We start from the raw sequence: 16445 nt of genomic DNA, 5'->3' as shown, positions 1-16445 counted from the left end.
GTGCAGTTCTATAACATCCCCCCCATCCACAAATTGCAACAGCATCAACACTGCTATTATTTATCTTTACACAACTGCATCCTCTGCTTGCTTCAATCCCCTCACTGCTTGCCTATAACTAAGTGTGATAGGATTGCTCACATATCTGTAATCTTTATATCTACACTAGTGACCTTAGCTTGTTTAAAAACGGGCTAGGTCCTTCACCGCTGCCAGCATGCATGCGTGTGCCACACCCGCTGCATGTGCATGGCTGCTCGCCGTGCGCACATGCACTCAGCTGCCCAGCTGTCCTGCTCCCTGTCCAAAGGGTGTCCCCGCGGCACATGCGCAGTAGCGCAAATGCAGGGACACACACGGACACGGGACACAGAGACACGGGGGTTTTATTATAGAGGATGTGAGGCCTGACAATCAGTAGTCTTATCTTAGTCAGTAAAGGCATATCCTACCTAATAAGTGTCCCTGCGTCCTGTCCATGTGTCAGTGCTTTTGAGCTACTGCGCATGTCAAGCACTGACAGCCATTTGGTAGTGGATGGGGTGCGTGCCCGCACGCGGCGGCGGTGCGGGTGCGCGCACAGTGATGACAGACCTAGGGTCCGTTTTCAAACGGGCTTAGGTCACTAGTATGTTATAAACAGTAATCCGACCTAATGTTTAGAGGGCAGTTCACAATGACAATTTCATAGAGTTGTGCAAAAAAAAAAAAAAGGTATGGCTAATTAAGCTATAATGCCACCAGTGCAGTGGTGTATGCATATACTGTAGACTGCTTTTAAAGTGGGGTCATACTACCAAAACTAAAATGTCAGTAACTACTCACTGCAGAGAGCAGTGAAATCTTGTTTCTCTTGTCATCAGCAAAGGCAATAATCTACCTGCGCTTGTGCCTTTACTCGATCCCCTCCTTTTCTGCTAAAGTAACTCAGTTGCTGACAGGGCAATGTGTCTATTCAGCAGAGGGAGGTCATGGCCATATTGGAAGATAATAGCTTACTTATAAATGAAACGTGGAAATGACAGCGGGGAGCAGCGAAACTGCCACCAATTACACCAGAGGGTCACACTGAACACATACTTATGTTTATCAATATGTATATATTATGTTACAGACTTCCTTTAAGAATGGTTAAAACGTTTAAATTCCACTCCCTGTGTTTATTTGATGTGTACATATAGATAATTTAAGTTTAATTTTACCTAATCAAGACTTACATTTTGCACATCTATACAAGGAAATACTCTATATGACTTCCCCCAAAAATGTGAGTTACATTTTACTTGTCTGTGTGTACAGTTTTACCTTCATATTAATTTATTTGATTTCATTTCAGCATATCCTCTTAAAAAATGCCAGCCACCCGCACCTGTGCCAAATGCTGACTTAATTTCAGACAAGGATGACTTTGAAATAGGTATGATGTATGGCTTTCTATCTTTTTACATTTATGTATTTCGTTTTGTAACTACATTATACTACAGTACACTTAGCTATCAACAGAAGAGTTCTAAAGACTTTAAAGGGAATCTGAAGTGAAAATAAACTTATTATATAAAGATTTTTATGTGTAATACAGCTAAGAAATAAAACATTAGTAGCACAGATATGAGTCTCATATTGTTTCCAGTACATGAGGAGTTAAGAAACTTTAGTTGTTATCTATGCAAAAGAGCTTCTCTGAGCTCTCTGACCCAACTTGGATTGGATACAGTGCTGTTTTCTGAAGCACTTATCTCATCCTATATCTCAATGTTTCTTGTTTGTTTAAAGAGAATCTGTATTGTTAAAATCGCACAAAAGTAAACATACCAGTGCGTTAGGGGACATCTCCTATTACCCTCTGCCACAATTTCGCCGCTCATTGCCGCATTAAAAGTGGTTAAAAACAGTTTTAAAATGTTTGTTTATAAACAAACAAAATGGCCACAAAAACAGGAAGTAGGTTGATGTACAGTATGTCCACACATAGAAAATACATCCATACACAAGCAGGCTGTATACAGCCTTCCTTTTGAATCTCAAGAGATCATTTGTGTGTTTCTTTCCCCCTGTTCTCATGCACTGAAGTTTCAGGCTGCTTGTTTCTTCCTCCAAACAGCTTTGCCCTTGTCTGTAATTCTTCAGTATGTGAAAGCCCAGCCAGCTCAGAGGACGATTTATCCAGCTTGTAAAAGATAAGAGAGAAGAGAGAAGCTGCTCTAATCCTAAATAACACACAGGCAGTGTGCATAGAGGGGCCTGGAAGGGGGAGTTCATAGCAGAACCACAACACTGAAGAACTTGGCAGCCTTCCAGACACAGGCTGACAAGTCTGACAGGGGAAAGATACATTGATTTATTACAGAGACAGTGATAGTATAAAGTGCTGCAGTAAGCCAGAACACATTAGAATAACTTTTTGAACTTGTAGGATGATAAAAAACAGGATGCAATTTTTGTTACGGAGTCTCTTTAAGGCTTTACTGCTAGAAGGTTCAAAATACAGAGTGTCATTTTAAAATACAGAGTTTAATTTTTAAACTGCAAATATTAGAGGATGGTGCAATGCTATAAAAAAAGCAATTTAACTGAAAATAAAAATATGAGATGCTTTTCTTTGTTACTACTGTTTTATGGATTATCCCTACTACATATACAATTCATTATATTATAATTTTTTTCCCTTCAGTGTCACTTTAAGGCATAATTCAGTTAATTGGAGAAACACTTCCTTTATCTACAGTATATATAGCTGTATATTAGTACTCTATGTAGCCCCACCATCTCAGGGATGTTTTGCCATAGCAATGATGTCATTTGCACTTCTTTACCAAAGCACACTGGGCGATAAACTGATTTTTTGATGCTCAACAGACAAAGGTAGAACAAATAACAGTCAGACGTTATATACCTTGCCAGCAGTAAAGATGCCAGTATTTGTCTCATATTTGTAATGACTTCATTACCAAACTTGCCAGCCCTCTGCACAAATTTTGGTTATTCTAAACTCTAATTCCAGACTTTCAATAGCTTATCTATCTTGTGATCTGTCAATTCCCAGTTCTGGTGAGACAAACCTGGGTGATATAACCTAGAAGTGTTCAGCAGCAAAGAGTCTCTTGCCCACTAGGGTTCCCCCAAGTGACAAAATCTGCTGATTTCATCAATAGCATAAGCTGTCATTAGGGGAAGCCGCACTGGAGAAGAAGGATCTGTGATCACCGCTGGAACTGTGGAGTAGGTGAGTCGCGCTGTAGCTAATTGTATTTATACATGGGGAGTGGAGGAGACTTGTGGGGGAGAGGGGCAGATAATGACACAGGGGGAGAATACAAGGAGTCCCTGATGTCACGGCAGGTTGGCGGTTCGTATCAGGAGGGGTGGCGGGGCAATTGTAAGTCCTGGACTCCCTATATTCGGAATATAAGATGCAGAGGCTTTTTTTCCCTATTTTTCGGGAGAGAAAAAGTGTGGCTAATATGCCCAAAAATACGTCAAGAACCTGAAATGTTCTCCTGCATTCAAATATTGTAAGCCAACCAGTTTAGTAACTAGAAAACATTCTGCTTTTCCAAAACGTGATGTATGCTTAGTATTACTCCTTCTAATTCACTATCATAATCAAAGCTGGGTTCAAGTGTCAGGCATATAACCCTAGTGCTTTACACTCGGTCTCTCAGAAAATGCAAATGCATGAACACAACTAAAGGAACATTATTTATAAATAAAATTGCTTATTTCTTCCAGTATTACTTTATAAATGATTTAGTCACTAGCTTGCCATTGTAAGATTTATCACAAATGGCAGCATCTCTACAGCAGGGAAGGTGCATCACTGTGGAATGTTTGCTGTTTGTTGTGTAGTGAGGAACAACATCTGGTCTCTCAAAGTGCTGTGAGGTAGAAGACTGAGTGACATTATAGCCTAGGCTATGCATTACTGGGACGGAAGACGTTACATACCAATATGCAGCACAACAGATGCATTTCAATTAATAAGAATTTAATCAAAAACATACTTTATTTTCGTAAATTAATTCAGAAAGGGAATATCATATATTATTTAGTCCTATTACACACAGAATTAGATATTTTAAGTGTTTATTTATTTTTATGTTGCTGACTATGGCCTGCAGATAAGGAAAACACAAAATACAGTATCTCAGAAACTTAGACTATTACTGTACATGAGGGCAATTTAAAAAAATGATTTTGAATACATAAAAACTGGCCTAATAAAAAGAAAGCTCATGTAGACACTTAGGGCCTGATTCACAAAGCGGTGCTAACAGTTAGCACGCTGGTGAAAAGCCCTTTATCATGCCTAAACTCAGTTTAGGCATGATAAGTTTAGGTGGGATAAGTTTAGGTGTGATAAGTTTAGGTGTGATAAGTTTAGGCATGATAAGTTTAGGTGTGATAAGTTTAAGAGCCAACTGGGTTAGCACCGCAGTGCAGAGCTGATCAAAAGTTTTACGCTGGCAAAGTCTGGTGCACTTCGTATAAAGTTTAATGGCGCTGCTTTGCGTGCGGGACTTTGCAAGCGATCAAACGTATCTAAACTTATCATGCCTAAACTTATCACACCTAAACTTATCATGCCTAAACTTATCACACCTAAACTGGCTTTTCACCAGAGTGGTGCAATGGTTATCATGCCTAAAGTCTCTAACTGGGTTAGCACCGCTTTGTGAATCAAGCCCTTAATATTTGGTCAGTACTCCTTTTGCACATATTACTGCATCAATGCGGCATGGCATGGAGATAACCAGCCTGGGACATTTCTGTGGTCTTATGGAAATCCAGGATGCTCTGATAGCAGCCTTCAGCTTGTTTGCTTTTTTGGGTCTGGTGTATCTCATCTTCCTCATGGCAAAACTCCATTGATTCTCTGAGAGGTTTAGGTCAGGCAAGTTTTCTGTCCAATCAAACACAGTAATAGCCTGGTCATTAAACCAGGTATTGGTACTTTTGGAAGTATGGTCAGGTGCAAAGTTCTGCTGGAAAATTAAATCAGCATCTTCATAAAGCGTGTCAGCACAAAGAAGCATTAAGTGATCTAAACTGTCATGATAGATGCCTGTACTAACTTAAGACTTATTAAAACACAGTGAGCTAACACCAATAGATGACATAGCTTCTCAATCAATAATGACTGTGAAACCTTTACACTGGACCTCTAGCAGCTTGTACTCTGTGTCTCCCCACTATTCCCCCAGACTCTGGGACTTTGATTTACAAATGAAAATGCAAAATTTACTTTTTCATTTGAAAGGGGGACTTAACACCACTGAGCTACAACCCAGTCCATTTTTTACTTGGCCCGGGTAAAAATCTTACATTTCTGGTTCAGGAGTGATTTGGCACAAAAAGGTGACAGTTGTAGCCCATGTCCCAGATACATCTTTGTGTGGTGGCTCTTGGAGCATTGACTCAACATGCAGTCCACTCCTATGAATCTCCCCCAAATTCTTAATTGGACTGTGTGGGCTTCAAAATATTCTCAAGACTGCAGGTATACCTGCTGTGTTTGCTCCTTTTCCTGTCATATTTTTTTCCTTCCTCTCAACTTTCCAATAATATGATTGGAGTTTCCAGCTTCGTTAGCAGTGACCATTTGTAGCTTACCTTCCTAGTGGAGGTTGTTAATGGATGTCTTCTGGACATATGTTAATTCAGCAGTCTTCTCTATGATTGTGTGTGGGCTACTAAACCAGACTGAGGAACAAATGAAAGGCTCAGGACACCTTTGTCAGGTGTTTTGGGTTAATTAGCTGAGAGGAATGAGACACAATGGCATATACCAATTAACTTTTTCCCCGGACTCTCCTCCTAGGTGATATTTTCACCACTTGTCAATAAAATGTCTTTTAAACCCTCAGCAAGCAAGAAAATGCTCAAAATAATTTTGACAGTACCCTTTTCACCTATTTGTTGATACTTTTACAATCGCAAAGTGCTGAAAAATTATTATAAATACAAGATTAAAAAATCATCTCCCAGGAGACAACTCAGGAAAACTCAATAACCCTTATTTAATTCACCTTTTCTCCTATGTTTTCTCCAATTAGTCCATAAAGTTGTGTAAGTGCCCCATTCTATGGAAATAAGGGAAGAGGACCCGCTTCCATCAACATAGGTTCTGGAGCTCAGAAATAGTTTTAAACAACCCTTTTTCCAACCCCCACCCCCTCCAATGATGTCATATGAGCTGCTCTGGTTTGGGGAGGACTAACTAAGCTTTGTTGGCTTTTTCTTTAGGCTCATAGTGATGGCTGAAAAACTAAAAGTACATTTTTTTAAATGTGCTATGACATGGTCAATTTTTGTTTATAATCAACTCAGAATTTTACCTGTATCGCACAACAATTGTTTGGTGGGGCTTTAACAAATTGTGGCAGCAGGAAAAAGGGTGCCAGCTGAGGGTGGACGAAAAGGACGCCGCCATAGAATCTAATGCAATTATCGGCAATAGAAAAAGAAACAAGAACAAAAACAGAAAAAAGGGCATTGTGAATATTGTTAACAACATAATAACATTAAAGTTTTTGAAGTATGTTATTGTTTTAGAAACCTGCAACATAATTATTTTTTATCATATTTTGTTTGCATGTACAGATCTTACATTATTAAAGATATTATCATTTCTATGTGTAAAAGGGTGTTTCTGCAGAGGGAGTGGTTAGGGTTAGGCACCACCAGGGTGGCGGGCTAGTTAGGGATAGGCACCACTAGAGGGGTGCTTAGGGTTAGGCACCACCGGGGGGTGGTTAGGGTTAGGCACCACCAGGGAGGGTTCTGTGTGAGAGTAGGGTTGGGTTAAGCTGTATTGTTGAATTACATAACGATTTTTAATGTTAATATATGTTAGTTATTATTTCCCGTCTGTTTTTACAATGGTATTTATCATTAACCAAGTTTGACAATGATGTTTATCGTTATCAGATTTCGTTATCCACCGGCGCCATTTCGTTATGACTTTTTTCATGGCTCCCTTTTTTTCATGCACGCCAAATTGTATTTCATGCAAATTACAATTATTTTCTGAAGTGTGTACATTATTATTCGTTTTTTTTTCTTTTTTATTGTTATAGCTCCGCTATACAGTGTAAAATGTCCTTATGATAAAAATTACCTATCTATTTTATAATACTTCATCTTATCTAATGTGTAACACATCATCAGAATGGAAGTGCCTTTTTACTGTTTAAAAACGTTACTCTGGAAACTGAAAAAAACAAACAAACAAACAAACAAACAAACCTAACTATTGCTAAAGAGCTTAAAGAGGAATTGTAGTGGAAACATCATAATGAATAAAACTGCTTATTTTTTTTTTTACAATATTCACTTATAGACAGGTTGGTTCAAGCCACAAGGGGGCTGTAGGGAAAAATTAACCTGGTGAGGCCTCCCACTCCCACCGCATATTCAACATGCTGTGTCCCTGAGTCGACTGTCCCCCTGCCCCCAGTTCTCCACCTCAATTTTACATTACTTTCCGGGGCCACTGCACAATTTTTCCAGTTCATGCACTCTCATCTTCATCCTTGCAGGGCTTCATCTTCTCAGTGACCTGGCATATGTTATTGCATAATGACCTGCGCTGGGTCATTGAGGCAGTGAGTGTGCTAAAGAAGACAGAGAGAAGGGATGAAGCAGCATGCTGGGGCAGTTAACCTGCTATATTGATCAAACTTTGCAGGGGCCCTGGGGGGCACAAGTCAAGGGTAGACCTGGGGGGCCCAGCAAAACTTTGGGGCCCGGGGCAATTTCCCCCTTTGCCTCTATGGTAGCAATGGCCCTGCTTATAGATATTTTTAGTCAATATTTGCCCATTGTAAAATCTTTCATCTCCCTAATGTACATTCTGAAATTTATCACTGGTGGTGACATCTTTTTTCCTTCCAGGTGATCTGTACAGAATGTTTATTTACTGAGAGTTCTATGGACAGAGGGAGACATTGCTTGATTGGCAGTTGGAAAAAGCCATTATTTCCCACAATGCAACAAGATTCACAGACCAGCAAACAGTCAGGACCATGGTCATGACATCACAGTATGGGAGGGGTTTCACCACAGTATCATCCAAGCAGAGTACCTGGTGATCTATTTAAGAAAAGATTTCTCATAGGAATGAGGGTATCTGCTACTGCTTGGAATGAAGTTCAATTCTTGGTTAAAGTTCCTCTTTAAGTTTAAGAGAATTGCTATATTTTAAGTGGAAGTCTGTTGTAAGCAGGGATGCTCTCCAGATGAATTCCGAATGGATTTAATTTGGAATTCATCTTGATAATTACAACACTGAGCGGGTGGGTGAGGAAGGGTTAAACTTACCCAGCAGCCATCTTCTTTAATCCGTCCCACGGCGCGCATCCCACGCTGTGTTCCAAGGCATGTCAAGTCACTACCACGCTTCCTCCTTCAACCTGTAAAGAGAAAGCAGTGGTATTTACGTGAGGTGGCTTGGAATGCAGTGTGGGACAGTTCAAAGAAGACAGCTGCTGGGTAAGTTTAACCCTTCCTCACCCACCCGCTCAGGTGCTCTAATTATCAGGATGAATTCCGAATGAATTATTTTTGGAATTCATAAAAAATTCTCGAGAACTCGGCGAGCACCACCTTCTAAACTACTCCTAAAATCTACTGTGGGTATGCTGCACAATTAATCATGTAGTACTGACATATTAATTTCACAAAGCTTATCAAAATTACCTCACAGTCCACTATACTTAACAGAAAACTGTCAAGTCCCACAGATCCAAAAAGTTCAGAAATTCTTCTATTCTTGGAGCCGGAGAGCCTCATGCAAAAAAAAGGGGAAAAGAAAGAACAAAAAACTTCATCGCATAGGCTGCCAGGGCAAATATCAGTCCTTCACCAACTATGGCCCGTGCACAGTTCTATTGAGTATCACCACTCGTCGTGCAAAACCACCACCCATGGCTATTGCTCTCACCTTCTCCTCTGGCTGCCCAGACCCACAGACAGCTATAATAGCATATGAATCCAAACGATCACACTCTCATTTCCTCTAGTTATATTCCAGTCCACGAACAGGTCTCTCAATAAAACAAAGAAAAAACCTCATTGCGCAGGCTGCACTGCTGATATGGAAAAGGAACACACCCACTCCCGGGATATGTCACCGTGTTTGCTTGAGAGGGTCACCAATAGCACACTGTGTAACCCCCCACCTGCCGGGATTGTGCTCACCTGATAGCGCGGCTGCCCAGGTCACAGACAGCTCAACAGCATATGTGCACAACCCAGCGACTCAATGATGAATCCACCTTCCCACTTGTCAGCCAGAAATTAATGCAGCCCAAAACGAAGATAAAATCAAAGCATGTATCAGTAAAAGTTCAGGACGTCTCCTCAGTTCACTGCCGCTTCCTGCCCGCTAAGCCACGCCCTACGCGTTTCGTCTTATGACTCATCAGGGGGAATTCATCCGCAGAGCATCTCTGATTGTAAGTAGCTTAAATAGGAAGTCCATTTGTGAGTAACTTTTTTCAAACCCTGTTTGCTCTTTACATTGCCCTGTAAAAAATAAAGCACATAGGCCTATAATGATTTAATTGCAAGACAGAAAAAAACATATTTCAATCCCTCTGAACAAGGCAAATGTAATTTCAAGTTCCTGTGGGGGGTGAATTTTGGCTAAAGGTGTTGAGGTTTATTTAGTACTGGTAACAACAGTTCCATTTGAATGCTCTCATAGTACCATTGTAATTTTCTTGAAAATGAATTTCCACTTCAATATGCTTTTGCTACAGTATTGTTCCAATTGTGTCACATAATTTGAAATATTGTAAATGTATCTGTATTTTAATTTAAATGTTTAATTTACTAATGTGTACATTTGTGATTTTATGACCTATAAATAAATAATGTTATGTATCTACTGCTTTACAGGTGATTTTGTAAAATATAAGTGCCATCCAGGGTTTACTTTAGCAGGAAATGACATCATAACCTGTAAATTGATTACCCAACTGCAGTTCGAGGGTTCTCTGCCCACTTGTGAAGGTAAGTAAATGATTTTGCTAATGCTAAACTTTCAGAATTAGGGCTAGATCTCATGGATTGTCCAACTGCTTAAATGTTTTATTGGTACTTTCTTAAAACAGTTACCATCTGCTAAAGTGCACATACAACTATGTGGTTAAAATCCACTTCATATTTCCAAGAGTAAAGGATTGAATGGACCGGCACTGCCTGTCATTGCATATAAAAAGCTTTATTCATTGGCTCTTCATACAACAATTTTATGTATGGATAAGAGATAAATGACATACTGTTATATCTGTCACAGCACATAGACTGCAGTGCCTGCTCTTCTATATTTATTTGTGAAATCCACTTCATTGGTGGTGACTTTACTCAGCCTATTGAAAGATTCAATGCACTTGGTATGTTCTGTATGAAAGTTATGAATTAGGATGATTAATGAGATGCAAATAATTGCTGGTGTACATTTTTATGGAAATGTACCGGTATGTAGCTTAAAAATTTACCAGCCAAGTGCTGCAGCAATCAGGCTGCATACATTTGCATACCATTAGCATACCATTTTCATCTGCACAGAATTATTTGCATCTCATTAACCATTTTTTGTTGTGACCTGCTGCAGCAATATTTGAGCAGTGGTGACTGGCTAAAAATAAACAGATAGCAGCAATTGGTGATAGGCATGAATTTTTACCAAATTAATTTTGTCATTAAAATTTTCACTTTTATCTGACTGGAACTGTTGCTAAATGACATAGATAGGAGATTTTTTTTTCATAAGCTGAACATTTGTATTAAGTAAGCCTGGTCATTTGAAAAATCAATATTTAAGTGTGCACACCATTGACCTACATGCAATTATATATTTACAATATTCAGTTAAGAAAATAAATTGAGTTAAAATGTCCAGATGAAAAGAAACTTTTTGTGAGAAATAAATGTATTTCAAATCAATCAAAAATAATTTTGCTTTATTCAATAAGTGATTTTAAAATGTAGGAGGTATTCTTCCAAGTAAAAAAAATGAGAGCAGATAAGTGTAAAATAGTTCACCTGCTCTATATCCAGGTGGTAAGGTAAACAGCAGCATTACTCCCCCCCCCCCACACACACTTTATTTGAATCTTGTTTTCTTAATTCTGACTACCATGATAATTATATCATTATATGAACAGTACCGGTCCACATAATTCTTGACATGAGAGTGTTCAGCAATCAAGGAGCATGAATTCATCTTTCCCTATAGAAAGCACCCCTGTCCAAGTTAAGGACAAGGGGCTCATCCCGCCTTGGTATTCTGGAGGAGGTTGGTGTAACCACATCTATGCATGTGGGATTAGAACCTGTAGGGGGGTTTATGATGGTATCTGGAAGTCTAACCACTCCCTGGGAGTTTGTAATACGTATAGAGACTCATTAATAACACTTATCCTTTCCTACAAAAAAGGCCTTTTATTTTAAATGGCATCTCCTTAACTAGCTCCCAACCTCGTCACGCTGATGGGCGTGGCCACGGCAGCAGCCACAGGACTGCCTAACGCCGATCTGCGTAAAGTCCTGGGGCTGACTTTTGCAGGAGATCACGCGCACCGCTACACGCGCATCTCCGCTTGGTAGGCAGAGCTCCGCTCTGCTTCAGTCTCCCAGTGGCGATCGGAGACTGTTAGAAACCACCATCTAATTGCCCTGTACAGTGCTGTGATCTAAGGCAGCGCTGTACTGGGTACAGCCGTGTGACATGGCTGTCCCCTCCAGAAGCAGGGAAGTGATCGGCTGTCATAGGCTGAAGTCTATGACATCCGATCACGCTGCTTGGCTAGTGGAGGGAGGGAAATACTAATCTAATTCCATTAAATAATGTTCTGGTTCTTGTAATCATCTGGGATTTTGTTAATATCTTGACCCCTTGGCAACCCTTTGAACCACCACAGCAATACTGACTGGTGTCCTGGCAAAAAAAATCTTTAAATCTACTAGTGAGGCTTCCAATTGGTCTGTTCATTATTCTTTTTGAATACAGGACAAATGCAAATGTGCTCTTTGCCAGGGATACCTCCTTTCTGAACATTGCTGCAATACTGACCAAACATAAAACCCTGGGAAATGCACATTTGAATCCCATATTGGAGTTTCCTAATAAGTCTACTGACCTTACCAATAGAGATGTTGCGAACCTCTGATTTTCGGTTCGCAAACCGGGTTCGCGAACCTTCGCGGAAGGTTCGGTTCGCGTAAAAGTTCGCAAACCGCAATAGACTTCAATGGGGATGCGAACTTTGAAAAATAGAAAAAATTATGCTGGCCACAAAAGTGATGGAAAAGATGTTTCAAGGGGTCTAACACCTGGAGAGGGGCATGGCGGAGTGGGATACATGCCCAAAGTCCCGGGGAAAAATCTGGATTTGTCGCAAAGCAGCATTTTAAGGGCAGAAATCACATTGAATGCTAAATTGCAGGCCTAAAGTGCTTTCAAACATCTTGCATGGGTATTCATCAATCAGGGAGTGTAATTAGAGTTCTGCTTCACACTGACACACCAAACTCACTGTGTAACGCACCGCAAACAGCTGTTTGCGTAGTGACGGCCGTGCTGGACTGGTGCGCACCGTGGCCAGAGTGTAGGCCGTGGCGTTTTTCAAGCCCATATGGTCGCCGGGCTGTGGTAGCTCAATGATAGAACAACAGTGACTGTCCAGCTGATCAAATTTGGTCTGACCACAATGAAGCAATGACGTTATTATCTTTTGTGTGCCACCCCCACCCGAGACACTCAAATAGCCGGCGGTCATTGCTTCATTGTGATGCGCAATCCCCTTCACCGCGGCAAGGTAATAATCACGGGGGATGGGCACATGTACATGCCTTTTGTTTTTTTTGTTGCAGCCGCCCGCAGTGCAACCAGAAAAATTAGGCAGGCATGTACACGCACCAGAAAAATTTGTGTAGCGGCCGCTGCTGGCAGCGGCCTTAAAAATTCAGGAATCCGCCTAGAGTCCTGGACCCTGTTGGTGGTGGCGGAGAAGGCAGTCAAGCGGCCTGCAGGCAGAGATGCTGTGTGTGGGGGCTGACTTAGTCTTCGGTCGTGCAGTAGCCCTCCGTGATCCATTCCTCATTCATTTTGATAAAGGTCAGGTACTGAACACTGTCGTGACTTAGGCGACTTCTCTTCTCAGTAACTATGCCTCCAGCTGCGCTGAAGGTCCTTTCTGACAGGACGCTTGCGGCAGGGCAAGAGAGAATTTGTATGGCAAATTTGGACAGCTCTGTCCACAGGTCAAGCCTGCGCAACCAGTAGTCCAGCTGGCCAGCTTTTCGCAGAGTCTACATCCACACTCAAGGCCAGGTAGTCGGCTACCTGCCGGTCCAGGCATTGGTGGAGGGTGGATCCGGAAGGACTATGGTGAGGAGTTGGACTAAAGAACGTCTGCATGTCCGACATCACCCTGAGATCGCTGGAGCGTCCTGTCCTTGCCTGCGTGGACTTGGGAGGAGGAGGGTTACTGCCAGTGGTACCTTGATTGCATTGTGCAGCCACATCACCCTTAAATGCATTGTAAAGCATCATCGACAGCTTGTTCTGCAAGTGCTGCATCCTTTCCGCCTTTTGTTGAGTTGGTAACAGGTCCGCCACTTTGTGCCTGTACTGAGGGTCTAGTAGCGTGGCCACCCAGTACAGGTCATTCGTCTTGAGTTTTTTGATACGGGGGTCCCTCAACAGGCTGGACAACATGAAAGAGGACATCTGCACAAAGCTGGATGCAGACGTATTCTCCATCTCCTCTTGCTCTTCCTCAGTGACGGGACGCAACTCCTCCTCCTCCCCCCAACCACGAACAATACCACGGGAACGTTGAGCAGCAGAAGCCCCCTGTGACGGCTGCCGCGGTTGTTCTTCTTCCGCCGCCTCTTCGTCCTCCACAGAAAAACCTTCCTCATCATCACCATCATCAGAGTCTGACTCCTCTCCTTTCCCACATGACTCCTCTTCTTCCTCCGCCTCCTCCCCCCCGTGCTGCCGCAGGTGATGTGGGAACATCAGGTTCGGGTGTAAATGGCTCCCACGACTCCTGCTGTCGTAACTCTTCTCGTTCACGCTCCTCCACAGCTGTATCCACCACTCTACGCACGGCACGCTCCACAAAGTAGGCGTAGGGGATCAAGTCGCTGATGGTGCCCTCATCGCGACTCACCAGTTTGACCACCTCCTCAAAGGGCTCCATGACCCTGCATGCATTTTGCATCAGTGTCCAGTTGTTGGGCCACAACATCCCCATCCTCCCAGATTGTGTCCTTGTATTGTAATGAGACAGATACTGGAGGACGGCATTTTCCTGGTCTAGCAAGCGAGAGAACATCAGCAGGGTGGAATTCCAGTGAGTCGGGCTATCGCAAATCAGACGTCTCACCGGCAAGTTGTTTCTACGCTGAATGTCCGCAAAGCGTGCCATGGCCTTGTAAGAGCTCCTGAAATGCCTACACAACTTCTTGGCCTGCTTCAGGACGATCTCTAAGCCTGGGTACTTGGACACAAATCTTTGCACGACCAGATTCAGCACATGTGCCATGCAGGGTATGTGTGTCAGCTTTCCCAAATTCAACGCAGCAATGAGATTGCTGCCGTTGTCACACACCACGTTGCCGATCTCAAGCTTGTGCGGGGTCAGCCATTGCTCCACCTGTTTGTTTAGAGCAGCCAGGAGAGCTGCTCCAGTGTGACTCTCCGCTTTCAGGCAAGACATGTCTAACACTGCGTGACACCGTCGTACCTGGCATGTAGCATAGGCCCTGGGGTGCTGGGGCTGTGTAGCTGGAGAGGAGATCGTGGCACCAGCCAAGGAGGATGAGGAGGATGACGACAGCAAAGCGGTGGTAGCAGGTGGAGAGGAGGTGGCTGGAGGCCTGCCTGCAAGCCGTGGAGGTGTGACAAGTTGGTCCGCTGCGCAGCCACGTACTCCCTGCTTGCTGCCATCGGTCACCAGGTTGACCCAATGGGCTGTGTATGTAATGTAGTGGCCCTGCCCGTGCTTGGCAGACCAGGCATCCGTGGGGTGAGCCCCCCTGGGGTGATGGCGCTACGGTGGCATCAGCAGTTGACGTTGAAAGGCATGTTGGCTGTCTGGCCGTAGCTGGAGATACATGGTGCCGGACACTGCCCCAGCTGTTTCTGAGGTCGAGCTCCCTCTGCTTCTATCATGGAGTCGTCTCCTCCTACTCCTCCTCTGACTCCTCCTCTGAACTGTCCCCCTGGTCATCTCCTCTACCGGGAACATATGTGGTATCCGTATAATCGTCATCATAATCCTCCTGGCCAGCTGCACTTTCCTCAGACACCTCCTCAACTGCACCAACTTCAGGTGTTTCATCAGCCCCCTCCTCACACGTTACATCCATACTATCGCCACCTAACTCAGACGTATGAGGTGGTGTACCTGCGCCTTCTTCTTGTTGTTGCAGTAGTGGCTGTGAATCAGTGATTTCACCACCACCACCAAATAACTCCTGCAAAGTGTCAAATGCAGCGGATGTGGTGCTTGTTGTAGCGCTGGTGGCTGCGGGAGATGAGGTGTTCTGTGTTAAAAACTCAATGACCTCCTCACGATTTTGGGAAGTGATGGCACATGCCTTCTTCTGAGCACTGTATTTTGGGTCAGGTCCGCACGAAATCACACCAACACCACTTTGCACAGACCTGCCGGTGCCTGGTGGCCTTCCTCTGGGTCTGCCTCTACCTCTTCCTCTACCTGGTTTGTCCATTTTGTCCATCTCGGGGGGATGCTAGGTATATGCAGTGAGGTGGGTTCACTCAACACGACAGGTAGTAAGATGCAGTGAGCTGGGTTCACTGAACAATAAAGGTACATAGATGCAGTGAGGTGGGTTCACTGAACAGTAAAGGTACTTAGATTCAGTGAGGTGGGTTCACTCAACACAACAGGTAGTAGGATGCAGTGATCTGGGTTCACTGAACAGTAAAGGTACTTAGATGCAGTGAGGTGGGTTCACTCAACACAACAGGTAGTAGGATGCAGTGAGCTGGGTTCACTGAACAGTAAAGGCACTTAGATGCAGTGAGGTGGGTTTACTCAACACAACAGGTAGTAGGATGCAGTGAGCTGGGTTCACTGAACAGTAAAGGTACTTAGATGCAGTGAGGTGGGTTCACTCAACACAACGCTAGGTATATGCAGTGATGACGAGGTGGGTTAAGTAAACACAACAGGTACTGGGGTATATGCAGTACTGGGTAGTACAATGTGCAGCTCCCTGTCACACACACAGGTAGTCAGTCACTGAATGTGCTGGGCTGCTGGCAGTGGCACACACACTATCAATTAGCAAGGCTGTGCATGCAGCAAAAGTGTCAGTTTGACACACAGTAAAAAAATAAATAAATACAGGATGAGCTCTGAAAAGAGCTATTGAGGGGTGCTATAAAAGCAATAACAATC

At 43.1% G+C, this 16445-nt stretch overlaps 1 protein-coding gene across 1 annotated transcript in view; it reads left to right on the top strand.

The window, feature by feature from the left end:
• The window catches only part of CSMD1 (CUB and Sushi multiple domains 1), a 2205021-nt gene that overhangs the window by 1931644 nt on the left and 256932 nt on the right, over positions 1–16445 (top strand). Inside the window, 2 exon segments of the mRNA XM_068281348.1 lie at positions 1337–1417; positions 9901–10014. Coding sequence (XP_068137449.1) covers positions 1337–1417; positions 9901–10014 — 195 coding nt within the window.

Source organism: Hyperolius riggenbachi, chromosome 4, assembly GCF_040937935.1.
Source record: "Hyperolius riggenbachi isolate aHypRig1 chromosome 4, aHypRig1.pri, whole genome shotgun sequence".
NCBI lineage: Eukaryota > Metazoa > Chordata > Amphibia > Anura > Hyperoliidae > Hyperolius > Hyperolius riggenbachi.
This window is presented reverse-complemented; position numbering and strand designations above follow the sequence as displayed.